We start from the raw sequence: 13,464 nt of genomic DNA, 5'->3' as shown, positions 1-13,464 counted from the left end.
AGCGCCCCGGGGTTCCCAGTCCGGCTGGGAGGGACTCCTAGAAGCCCCAGGCGGGACAGCGAACTGCTCTGCGGCTCTGCTGGCGTGCCCGTGCCGTGGTCGCCTGTGCCTCCCCTGATGCTACTGACGGCTTCGCGCTCTGCCCGCTGCCTGGCTCTGGCCCCTTTGCCTCAGCGGATGCTCTAGGATAGCAGCTCGCAATTGCAGTTGTTTGGGCTATTTTTGAACCCGTAGCAATTAGCTAGTAACCTTCGTAGTTACTAATCAGCAGAGAGTATAGAGATGTTACGAAATTTACTACACTTTCCAAAACGTTGTCAGCTGACAGTCTGGCTGCAGTTACAAGATTTTTGGCCCTTTTTATTTATTTATGGTAACTCTGAGGTTTTTTTAGGTTTGTTATGTTTTTTTTTTCTGTGATTGCTTGGGGTTTTATTATGGTTTGGTAACTCTTCATTACTATAAGTCATTACACCCTGAGCATGAGTCAGCAGTGCTTTGCTTCATCAAAGGATGCAAACATCATGCTAGAGCATATGGGAGCATCACCAGCATGAAGCTTGAAATACCTGTCCCGTTTGTATGTGGAACTGGTCAAGTGACCAGGGGAAGGATCACTTCCCTGCTCCTGCTGGCCGCACTATTCCCGATGCAGGCCAGGATGCCATTGCCCTTCTTGGCCACCTGGGCACACTGCTGGCTCGTGTTCAGTCCAACACCCCAGGTCCTTCTCCTCCATGCTGCTCTCCAGCCACTCCTCCCCAAGCCTGCAGCGCTGCATGGGGTTGTTGTGACCCAAGTGCAGGACCTGGCATTTGGCCTTGTTGAACCTCATACAGTTTGCCTCGGCCCATCAATCCAGCCTGTCCAGGTCGCTCTGCAGAGCCTTCCTACCCTGAAGCACATTGATACTTCCACCCAACCTAGTGTCATCTGCAGACTTACTGAGGGTGTACTCAATCCCCTCACCCAGGTTACTGGTAAAGATGTTTAACAGAACTGGCCCTAACACTGAGCCCTGGAGAACACCACTTGTGATGGGCTTCCAACTGGATTTAACTCAGTTCACCACAACTCTTTGGGCCCAGCCACCCAGCCAGCTTTTTTCCCTAGCAAAGAATATGCCTGTCCAGGCCATGGGCAGCCAGTTTCTCCAGGAGGATGCTGTGGGAAATGGTGTCAAAGGCCTTAGTAAAGTCCAGTCCAGGTAGACAACATGAACGGCCTTTCCCTCACCCACTCAGTGGGTTACCTGGTCATAAAAGGAGATCAGGTTAGTCAAGCAGGACCTGCCTTTCATAAACCTATGTTGATGGGTCCTGATCTTCTGGTTGTCATGAACGTGCCGTGTGATGGTCCTCAAGATGATCTTCTCCATGACCTTCCTCAGCACTGAGGTCAGACTAACAGGCCTGTAGATGCTTTTGGTTAACAGATATATTTATTGATGCAATAAACAGTGGAATATGGAGAGAACTAATTTTTTTGTTTCTGAAATAAATATTGAAATAATGCAATTTGCCTTCTTTCTAAACGTCGTGTGAAGTAACATCACATTGTAAAAATGTAGGAATGGAAGTTCATAAAATAATCTGCCTATGTTTTCTGCGATATTTTTGACTTCTGTGTAAAAATATTATAGACCAGAACTAATAAAGTGTGTTCTACTGAAATTTGTAAATCAAGCAAAATAAACCTACAGAAAACTGACTCAATGGGAAAAGTTATTAGTTGAGCTTTTCAAAATGGATAATCTTAGATGCATTTTTTTAATGGTAATAATCTATCACTTAATCTCGCTGTTGTATTACCTATGGACCACTGCACTGGAATAAATTTCGGATGAGACTTTTCCTGTGAAGGATAATCAGGCATGCATTTTATTAGGGGGTTTTCTTCGTTTGTTTCAAGATGTGAATGGCCTCTGTGCACAGTGTAAAGGGCATTATGCAAACACACAAATTTTGTAACTGAAGTTTCTGATTGTTTTAAATTTATTTCTTTAAATTATTTTTAGGACAAGTTACATCCAAGAAATCTTATCCCAGAGCTTTGTAGACTGTTTTACGGTTTAGGCTGGGTTACAGGAACTGGTGGAGGAATCAGCTTGAAACATGGGTAAGTAAAGATGAAAGAGAAAGAATGCGATGGTTAGAGAGAGAGAGAGAGAGAGAGGGTGACTGTGCTTAGTAGTCGGTGAGGGCATTTCAGTTCCATGAAAAATGTTTGAAAGTCAAGAGTGAGCAAGAAGATAGAGGGGGAAATGAACAAAATGGCAGATTTAACCACATAGAAGGGAGGTGGCTAAATTAATCATTGCAGTCCCTTCAATAGAGAGAACCAACTTCAGAGAGTGACTTTTTTCTGTCCTTTTCCTGTCTTTGTTTAAGGTAGATGAATTGTCTTTAAAGAACAATGCGTTCCCCCTTTTTCATTTCATTGACTATGTAATTCAGAGTGGGTTTCACCAGGGACACAGCTTTTAAATGCCTGTGGTTAGATGAGATGAATTCCACCCTAGATAATTTTGCAAGCAAGACATTTCCTTTAAGAAGGAACTTACTGTTCTACTGAGATAATTTTTAAAGAGATATTATTAGCATATCATTAAAACAGGACAGATAACAGCAAAACAACTTTTGGTGTCTGTCCAGTACTAAGGAGCACCACTTTGCTTTTTAATTTGTTCGTCTCCCCCTATTCATAATTTCCAAGCTTTTAATGGAGACAGAGCTCCTCTCAGTGGCAATTGAAAAAAGGGAAGTCCTCATTCTTCAAAACACATTGCCTGCAGCTCGGTCCCCAGTCACAGGGTGTTGTGACGCTCTAACTTGAAAGTGTCTGACCTCTCGTTTTTCTAATGTACACTTGCATGCAGACACAAACAGCCATTGCTATTCAAATATATATTTTTTATATATATATATATATATATATGAAGTAGAGGCTTTAAATGCTAATATTTGTGCTGTTCTAATAGCATTGTGAAGATCATTTCACTTCCCTGCTTGATTTTGTGAGCAAAGCAACAGCAATAATAATAATGAGAGGAATGATAAAAGGGTTAATTCTTGGTTTTAAAGTTCTTTGTCTACGGAAAGATTTTTCTAGCAATAATTTCTCAAGGTAGCTAAATGTAGCCTATTTTCTTTGTCATTTAAGGGCAATTCACGTTGGTTGTTGCAAGACAAATGGTGTCAACAGAGAATACACTGACACAGTAGTACAGTTTTCCTCAGCAGTTCTATAACTTGGTTGCTCAGACTGCACTGAAATACATATTTGAGTGGGTACCAATACTGTATGTGGTCTAGGAATAGTAATCTATGTGGCTGTACTTTTTTGTACCTATAGTAACAGTAGCTATGTTTCAGAATTAATAGCTATGAGGCTATATGAGATCAGAGCAACTTAGAATTTTTACATGGGAAATAATGAAAGAATAACGGAAGTTTGATTTAAATTCCAACAACTGACTTTATCAGCTAATCCTAGTCAGCACTACTCACTCTGCAGTTTGTATCAACTACTCAGAAAAAAAATGCCAATTTGGACATGGGATAGTACTTTAAAAATACATCTAGAATTCTTTGTCAGGTACCCTGTATTTCAAGCACAGTGTTTAATCATCAGATTTTCCCTTTGTGATTAACTTCTAAATAAGAAAAAAAATTGTTTTAAGAAAAAATGCATGTCTTTCATTGGTAACCTAATTACTACTTGATTTCTCAGTATGGTGCACTCTCAATCATCTTGTGTATCAAAAGAAATAGGGCTAAATTAATGCAATGTTGGCAGTGTTAATTCATGAATGGTAAAAATTACAAGTGCCATAAAGCCACATTTTGATGTGCCTCACAGCCATTTTACTGCTATGAAGAGTACATCATCTTAGGAGTTGTATTTTTTTTAAGAGTTAGAATCATAGAATCATTTAGGTTGGAAAAGATGCTTAAGATAATTGAGTCCCAACTCTAAACCTAATGCTGTCCAGCTCAGCACTTAACCATGTCCCTAAGTGCCATGCCTAAACGTCTTTTAAGCACCTCCAGGGATGAGGACTCCACCACCTCCCTGGGCAGCCCATTCCAATCCTTGACAACCCTTTCAGTGAAGAAATTTTTCCTAATATCCAGTCTAAACCTCGCCTGGTGCCACTTCAGGCCATTTCCTCTTGTCCTATCATGTGTCACTGGGGAGAAGAGACCGACACCAACCTCTCTACAACCTCCTTTCAGGTAGCTGTAGAGGACGATAAGGACTCCCCTCAGCCTCCTTTTCTCCAGACTAAACAATCCCAGCTCCCTCAGTTGCTCCTCATAAGAACTGTGCTCCAGACCTTTCACCAGCTTCGTTGCTAAGTGGTCATGTCCAGAAATGCAAACAACTCACAGTCCTTAGGAAATGGATCTGTAACTTGACTAATTATTCACTAGATGTCTCTGTGCTCCTGAGTGTGGTATGTTACTGTTGAAACCGAACAGTGATTACAATTGAGAGAGAGAATCTGATTTTTTTTTTGCTGTTATTGAAAATATTTCAGATACCATCTTAAAATAATTTTAATCTAAATCAGTTTTTATAGTCTTTGATCATGTAAACCTTGCAAGAAGTGATGTACTGCTACTTGAATTTTTGTCAGTTAATTGCATTGAATTTGTGTTATCTTTTTATTGATAGAAAATAAATATGTGAATGCATTAAAAACCCAAACTACACAGTTATAACAAAACACTAAAATATTTACATTGAACAGTACTACACATAATTGAAATTGGTTTTAGGTAGTCTGTGGATTTTTACGTAGTAGTTTTGTCATCGGTTTTGTCATCGATCAGTATCTGCTTGCAATTTCTCTTGTTCTATTTCTATTCTGAATTCTGGGGATTTGAGTTTGGAATTATTGCAGAGGAAGGCTGTGTGTTTTTCTTTAGGAAAAATCAGACTGCATTTTCTACACGTGTTTCAGATCTCTTGTCAAGTTGAAAGCATGTTTTGTCCCGCTGCAAGTTATAGATTTCACATACCCTTGTATGATTTGTTTCTATTTTGAAAACCATCTACACTTCAATCTATGGAAGAAGTAAGAAAGTTATTAAGTTATGAGGGGCTAGATTTGCTATTTCCTTTTCAGTGGATCTGGTGCCCATGCAGGTAGACAGTCCTGTGTTTATTGATTTTTCTGGTCTATAACTTTTCTTAGGAATGAAATCTACATCGCTCCTTCAGGAGTCCAGAAGGAAAGAATACAGGTATGTTGAACTATATTTTTACCTCAGAGCTCATCTTGAGATGGATGAAAGTACCTTTGTTTAGAGTTTCATTTTTCCTTATGTAAAGTTAGAAACTTGTTATACTACTGACTGACTTACTGAAACAACTGAGGATTTCACCCAGTACTCCACTAGCATATCAGGCCAACGTTTTTCAGTGGCCACTGTAGATTAGTCTTAATGAATCTCTTTTCTTTAAATTAACAGAGAAGACTGTGAGATGTGAACACTTCTCAAGTCCAGCTTTATTCTTTGTCAAGCTTGAATGTCTTTATAGCTGTCTGGCTACAGTTTCAAGTTACTGTGGCACATACATAATTAAGCATTAACACCTTATCTCTATTTATTTTTATTTGAATGAGTACAAATCTTTGTCTTGATATTCTCAGTAAACAGATGTTATCTCCCCATGAAAAGGTGACCTTGTCTATCTCCCTCCCTTCCAAAAAAACCCACACAATGTAAGTGGAGGGAGAATGATGAACGTTAACTATTTTATGACAGCAGGAACTCCCCCAGAACAGAATAATATGTGGAAAGGATTTGTTGTTTTATAGGTCTGAGGGCAAATACAATGAGAAGTGAAAGGAATCTCTTCACTCATAGAAACTTGGGGTTTCGCAGCAGTGCTCGTGGCGGATGTTAGCAAGTAAGGCAGGGAAGACATAATGTGGCAAGACTCTGATGGTCTGTTCTTTGCTAGTAGTAGAAGTGAATTGAGCGCAGCGAGTGAGGAAATCTCTTGTGACTGTTTTCTGCTGATTTTTAAAATAACATTAAAGAAAAAAGTTTTTTTTATGCCCTGAACATTTTTTTGCCCTATTATGAGTAACTGATTGATGCATAGGTGTAAAGCTATTAAAAGCAAGGTTTAAAAAAACGAATTCTACAAGTTAAATATACTGTGTGTAAGTTTCATTCATGTCCATTATTGGTTCTCTAAGGAGGGAAGGAAAAGTACATCTACATTTCTTTTTTTGAATCAGTTACTACTTCTCCTTTTGATCTGTTGTCTGTTATTTAGATACAGGCTGTCTCCTTTCTGAGAAAAATCTTAGGTTTGCAAATACCTGCTTGGCAGCAGTCTGAATAAAAAGAGTACCTAATATCGACTCACATTACACAGTGTCAGTAAATAGTATTAGAAGCTAGGATAAATGTGGTGTGTTACAGCACTTTTACAAAGTTAAAATCCCATTTTATATTAAATACATGGTGTATATATATTTGTCTGCCTAGAAGAAAAACAAAGATATTTGCGTCATCACAGGTCAAAGTAATTTCTTTTTCTTACAGCCAGAAGATATGTTTGTTTGCGACATGAATGAACAGGACATCAGTGGTCCTCCACCGCACAAGAAATTAAAGAAAAGCCAGTGCACTCCTCTCTTCATGAATGCCTACACTATGAGAGGTTCGTAGCAAATGTTTTTAGTTCAGCAGTGACTGAAACACTGTATATACACAGCCACAAAATTGAAATTCAATACCATATTTTTTATACATGGAAGTTACAGTGAAATAAGCATGAAATTATAAAATAAATGGATTTGCACAGGAATGTGTGCGACGGAAGATTATCTGTGGTAACATCCTATGAATGTCATTTACATTTTAGTCTTCTCACATAGATACACCTCTGATCATCTTTTCAGCACTGATTTTTAGCGCAGTACATTAGCAGGTTGCGGGAGGATCTGTGCGATTTACAGCAGTTTTATACCAGTAGTTTTACCTATTCAGCAGCTGTTCCATCCTTTTACAACCATTGGCTGTGATCAAAGGTTCTACATTATGGATAGGTGAAAAAAGTATGAAACTTTTCTTTTGCAAGTGGACAGTAATAGAGAGTTTTTGCTGTTGTGTAAGATTTACATCTCCTCAGGAAGGATTTAGGGAGTCTCTTCTAATCTTCCTGCACAAGAAGCTTACTTGTGTACCCGAGAAAACCTCAATTCATATTTTTGGCAACATTGCTACTTTATAAGTAAATTATAATTACTGTCTACCCATCTTTCCATCATGAAAGATAACATAACAATAAATATTTTTTCAGAAAATCAGTGGGTAATGGAAGAAGAGCACTAGCATAAAAAGTAAAAGTATTTAAACTTTCATCTCACAAGTAAGTTCTGAAATTCTTTAGAATCTCAGAACTCTGATGGAATAACTAGAGTGTTTCAGTCACTGCAGCATGTAAATAAATGTGTAAGTATTGTTTCTCCTTGAATTTGTGCAAGTAGTTTCCCTCCTGGAATTTGTCACTAACTAGAAGTTAACACTAGTGTCCTAGGACAATTCATAATTATCTCTTACAGATGAGTAATTATCTCATACCTTTATTTAGGTTGCTGTATATTTTTTCCTCTAATACAGTAGATCACCATTTGCTAAGGTGCCTAGCCAAAGGAAATGAATCAAATATATGAACAAAATTTCCTTGGACACAGTTTAAAGCTAATTCTAGAATTACATTTCTTTTCTTTTCTGTCTCTTCTTAGGGGCAGGTGCAGTGATCCACACTCATTCCAAGGCTGCTGTTATGGCTACCCTCCTTTACCCAGGGAGTGAGTTCAGTATTACCCATCAGGAGATGATAAAAGGAATCCAGAAGTGTACTTCAGGAGGCTATTACCGGTACTTCATGTTTAAGAAAAGAGGCATGCTATTTGATAATTTGTGTTCAGCAATATAAATAGATGAAAAGTCATTTGAGTTACGTGCATTAAAGTGTGTAATATAAAGTATTAGGAATAAGAAGTAAAATGATCTCTGGAATAAGTCAGTCATTGGTTTTCCCTAAGAAATTCTCAAGCCTATGAAAGAGAACTGACATAAAAACTTGTAATGTGGAGGCTACTGTGGTCTCTTGAGCTACAGAAACAAACCAAATAAAGAGCTATGTCCTGACAAGTATCTCAAGAACAGAGATGTTAACGCATCTGTACGATGTTAAACCGAAACTAGCCAACCAACATTAGGTTGGATTGATAACATAAAAACTACATTTGGGTGGACTTCACATATCACTGCCTGTGCTAGTTTAGGGCGTGTTAAGAGTCTAGAGGATTTCAGATTTTACTTGACAGACTTTGAAAGAAAATTCAGAATAAACAGCTCATTAAAGATAGTGTTATTACTTTTCAAGGATGAGCTCTGAGGTAAGTGCTGAGTTGTTCCAAATTATGTGTGATGGCTTGTTTTGAGGACTCCACCCACAGAGTGTTGAGTTGGGATCTGCAAACAACATTTATATAATATGTGACAATTAGATGAAAAATTGAAATGCTAAATTCTTTCCACTTTTTGATGTTAATTTTTGTAACTAACTATTGCCCTTTGGCAAGGGAGCAAGCCATATGTCTGGTGTGTAATTTTATGCCTGGGCATATTTTATTCCATCTTGGTTGACTTGCCAGCTTTACCTTCTTGTCAGCATTAGCATTTGTATTTTTAATGTGGCAAAAGGCACCCCTTATATTGAATTGTCTAACACCACCAGTTTTAAACACATCCAAAATGACTTTGTTTTTGTATATGCATTTTGAAATCGAAAGCCTTCCTAAATGTAAGTCAGGAGACATTGTATTTATTAGGTTCCGTATCTCCGAGTTTTCCTGTGTCGTCCCGTTAATTTATCAGTAAATAAAAAAAAAAATCAAAGCTCAGATTACATGATTCCCAAGTACATATTCGTCCATACTAGACCGATTCCACTGTCTTGCCTCACACAAGGGTCCTCTTTGAATTTAAAAGAAATTCGGTGGTACAGAATGGGATCTTTCAGAAAAAGGGATTCACAATATGTTGTTTCTAATTACATAAACCTTTTCTGGAAGCTATCCAGGAAAATGCAACAGATAGGATAATCAGAAGTATTTGCAGGCCTAAATGTGATCCCAGTGATGCCAGAATAGTTTCACCTTTGACTTCAGTAGGAGAACTAGCTCTGTAGTAAATAGCTTAGAAAGTCTCAGACTGTCCCAAGATATTTTGTATGAAGGTTTGGCTCAATGTAGGCAGCTTATATTTCAATAAAACTAAAGAGATACCAAGTGTTTAACTCCTTCAGAGTTTTCTTGGAGTTTTATAGATATTAGTTCTTGATAAAAAGGTTATGGTTACAATCAGGAATCAGGTTTTTTTAATCTCTGTTTAGAGCTACTCCCAAACTCCATAACAAAGGAAACCAATCCCTTAGCCCATTTGGCCTCACTAGTAGCAAACACTCCAAATCTAATTTTAATGATCAGCATATGTAAAAGTCAGGGTAAACCTCCAAAAACCAATTAATTTTCTTCATTCAGTACTTTTATAGACTTCCTTGGGAAAACATCAGCATCGAAAACTGTAAGGGGTGAGCCTTTTAATTTTCCGAATATCTGATCTGAAGTACAAGCTGTATTTTTACCATTGCTTTTTCTCGGTGTTTTCTAAAAGTAAGTACTACTAGCATCCACTCATGAAATATCTATGTGATCTCAATGATAAATCTGAACGTGAACTGGGGACTTAATAAAACTATTTAAACAAGTTTCTGCCAGTGTTAATTAAGGTTCAAACAATGCCAAATATCCCATTCCTCCTTCAGAAGAAACTCTTAGGCAAGCTCCACTGAGTAACATGCATCATCTTGTCTTTGGAACTGGGGTTCTCAGGCTCTCTTAAGATCACATATAGCCCACCAGTTACTCAATCACAGAATTGTTTTCATGTGCTGACTCTACTTCCTATTTATATGCCTTAGCAGGGCAATCTTATTTCCAGGTGCTTTTTGGACTACCTAAATTATTTTTTTGCTGCTCTCCAGCAAACAGCTTCATTTCCTTCTTCATGATACGATTCTTTGAAATAATTTAATCTGAGATAAAGCTTCTAGGTGATGCCAATACAGGATGAAGAGAGTCTGAAAAAGTTGTAAAGAGACGCAACTGCAAAATGATATGAGAACAAACAACTGCACCTAGTACATTAAAGTGTTATTTTCTTTTTGTGCCTCAAGTGTAGCTTAGGTATTGCCAGCATAGCATATGTTTGGGAGTGAGAGATGTTCTTCTGTTACAGTGTGACTTACAAAAGAAGAGTGTAAAATCTCTAGTGCTAAGAATTTAACATATTTACACAGTCAAAGGAGGATCTCTTCCTTAGGGAAAGGCTTCATACATCCAAACACAGCATTTTTAAAAATTCATGAACATTCGTGTTTCTTTTAGATATGATGATACACTAGTAGTTCCCATTATTGAGAATACACCAGAAGAGAAGGATCTCAAGGAAAGAATGGCACGTGCACTGGAAAAATACCCAGACTCTTGTGCTGTATTGGTCAGACGTCATGGAGTTTATGTATGGGGAGAAACATGGGAAAAAGCCAAAACAATGTGAGTACCATTTAGGAATACAGTATCTTTTGCCGTTATGTCATGTGTCTTTCCAGCCCATGGACAATGATTCAGAACACAAAGTTCTGGACTCACTGAATGTATAGGGAGCTTTTGGGAATGGATTCATCCATGATTCCACTGCTTGGTGTTCCTTTCATATCAATGCTGGCTGATAGGATTCCCAACATTTTCCTTTCATATGGACAAGTCTAGGTGATCCTGCTCTGGCAGAGGGTTGGACTAGGTGAAATTTCGAGGTCCCTTCCGACTCCTAATGTTCTGTGTGATATGAAACTTGCGGGCAATCTCTGCTTTTATATGTCACTTGCCAATACTGCTTGTGTAATCTTCCTTAGTTCCATTTTTGGAATTCACTTCATTTGCTGATAAAAATGAAAAATCAGGATCATGTAGCAAAAATGCTGGGCACTTTCCATACTGCAGTAATGGAAATAAATTATAATAGAGCTTTCCAGTCAGACCGTCACATTGGTGATGGAAGGCTCAAGGAAGAAAACTTAATTTTCATAAGACATGGTAAGACTTGAGCCTTACTTTACATTTCGCTTTCTTTTCATTTTAGGTGTGAATGTTATGATTACTTGTTTGATATCGCAGTGCAGATGAAGCAGCATGGACTAGATCCTTCAAAACATCCAACAGGAGAAAACGGGATCTTGTAAATGACAACATTTATGTTCAGGTGTGAATTTATCTGTAGAGATGATCTGATTGGAGGGAGGGACTACAGACAACACCATCACTTCCGTCTGCTTTCCCACTCAGAAAACTTCAGTATTGCACATCTCCCCTACTCCGCTCCATTACCACTACAATTATATCTGTGCCTGAAATTATACTCCTTTACCACACAATGCAGCTAAAAGATACATATTAATAGTTAAGTATGCCCTGTGGGTAATTTAGCACCTATGTACGGCATGCAGTGAAATTTAAAAAAAACCTAAATTATATCAAGCATTACCAGAAAAATCTGATGGATTAAAAAAGACCCCAGCCTAGTAAACTAATCTAGGCAGAAATGCCTGAATGCCTACTTTTGTTCTTCATCTTATGGGATCAGGTTTAATTTCAGTCTGTCTCAGTGGTATTACATTTTGGTTTGTTTTTTTTCCTTCAGCAGAAGTGAAGGTTGCAATTTGATTAAGTTTCAATGATTAGTGTCAGCTGTTTATCTCATACAGCAAATTACCATAACTCTTGTTTTCTAATGTAGCAATGATCAATGTTTTGAATATTTTCCTAACAAATGCTTTGTTTTTAAAGCAAAAGCATATAGATAATATGATCAGGCAGTACTTTACAGGAAGGATCTCTGAAACAATTCTTACATAAGCAGCATAGAACTCAGAATGGCAAAACACAGTGGTAGCATAACTTTTCAGAGTCTTGGACACTTATTCTGGATAATCTAAGCAAGTTTAAAGATACCAGTACTGAGATTATAGAGAAGTTGCTAGGCCTAGGTGGTCATCTAAACAGGATAGACGATTTGTACAGAGTTGACCCATCAGGTAATCCTCTCCACCCACCACATTTTCATCAGAAGAGATGACAAGTGGCTGCTCAGGCAGTGTGAGCCCAGAACAGACAGGTACTTGGATCATTAGCCACACTAAAGGAGGAAGCAGTGGGACTGGAGGCTTGCTGTCAAGTGACTCTGCATGAACAGGTATTTGGAGTGCTGCCACTGCATGCAGTGATGAAGACGTGCTGGCTACCACACCCACACAGAGCTGCCTCATGGTCCATTAGAACCATTCTAAATTGCTCCTCAGCCCCTCTAAGTTGGGCTGACATAGTGGCATTAATATTCCTTTGCCTGTTTCTTATGACTAAATACCTAGGTTTAGGATATTTTCACTCTTATCTTGTTTCTCCTATACAGGTTTTTTACACGATGATGGGAGTTCCAGATTCCACCTCACTTTGTTAAAACCAGGAGGGGGTGCTGTTATACTCGACTGATTGACAGCAGTCAGTTTTGACTGTTAAACACATCCAAGAAGAAAAGGAAAGTTAAAAGAAAAAAAAAAGCTGAACAATCATTGCTATTTATGAATCCTGACAAATGCTACAGTAGGTAGAATGAAAATTTGGATGGACAAAAAGATTTTTAGAACTGTGGAGAACTAATGTGACATTTTGCTTGTGTGCTTTAAAAATTCCTATTTCAACAACCTGCATTTGTTCATTCTCCTCTACTGCTACATCATTTAACTTGTTCTGGGTTTCCATTTCTGAAAGTCATAGTAGCCTTTATTCTTGGGAAAAAAAGTGAGGCCAACCCTTTAATTATAAGTTAGGTATAAAGTTTAAAGCATTGTTTGAACTGTTGATTCATTCATGCTGTTAATAAGTTGGGTTTTTTTTAAATTAAGCCTGTAGCATTTATATTTTTAAATTCTCTTAATTGTCATTATAATTAGTAGGAAACACATATTTTTATAGTGTGCATTTGGAAGTTGTTACTGAGAGATTGCTCTGGATCTTGTCTGTTTCTAACCTCTTTAAATTCATTCACTTTCAATAAGATTTTGTTTATTGCAACTTTAAAGCAGCTTTTTATGACCTATGATTAGCCAGCCTCATGTAGATTTAATCAAAATGCTCATTAAAATATAGTCTCACATATTTATGTACCTTAGTGTCTTCTTTCAAAATCTCCTGCCCCCCCATGGCATCAGTCTGTCAGCTTTGTTTGACCAGCTTTCTGATTGAGTGTTGAGACTCTAGTCCCAAGGGTGAACTGAGACGGGGTAGGCACCTATTGACCTTGTTTTCTG

At 38.0% G+C, this 13,464-nt stretch overlaps 1 protein-coding gene across 1 annotated transcript; it reads left to right on the top strand.

Annotated features, from left to right (window-relative positions):
* The first annotated feature begins 1,216 nt into the window (after positions 1-1,216).
* On the top strand, positions 1,217-12,632 carry APIP (APAF1 interacting protein). The gene is made up of 8 exons (XM_010192478.1): positions 1,217-1,273; positions 2,018-2,118; positions 5,204-5,252; positions 6,570-6,687; positions 7,775-7,910; positions 10,487-10,654; positions 11,241-11,360; positions 12,567-12,632. Exons 1-7 carry the CDS (start codon positions 1,217-1,219, stop codon positions 11,338-11,340), a joined length of 729 nt encoding a protein of 242 aa, XP_010190780.1. The 3' UTR covers positions 11,341-11,360; positions 12,567-12,632.
* The last annotated feature ends 832 nt before the right edge of the window (positions 12,633-13,464 follow it).

This window comes from Mesitornis unicolor, unplaced genomic scaffold, assembly GCF_000695765.1.
Source record: "Mesitornis unicolor isolate BGI_N332 unplaced genomic scaffold, ASM69576v1 scaffold27429, whole genome shotgun sequence".
In the NCBI taxonomy this organism is placed as follows: Eukaryota; Metazoa; Chordata; class Aves; order Mesitornithiformes; family Mesitornithidae; genus Mesitornis; species Mesitornis unicolor.
This window is presented reverse-complemented; position numbering and strand designations above follow the sequence as displayed.

Bases quoted from the DNA above. Each gene is read 5' to 3' on its own strand.
- APIP (XM_010192478.1), top strand. From the start codon at position 1,217: ATGAACGGCCTTTCCCTCACCCACTCAGTGGGTTACCTGGTCATAAAA. The intron at 1,274-2,017 runs GTTAGTCAAGCA...AATTATTTTTAG, and splicing joins TGGTCATAAAAGGAGATCAG to GACAAGTTACATCCAAGAAA. The intron at 6,688-7,774 runs GTTCGTAGCAAA...GTCTCTTCTTAG, and splicing joins GAATGCCTACACTATGAGAG to GGGCAGGTGCAGTGATCCAC.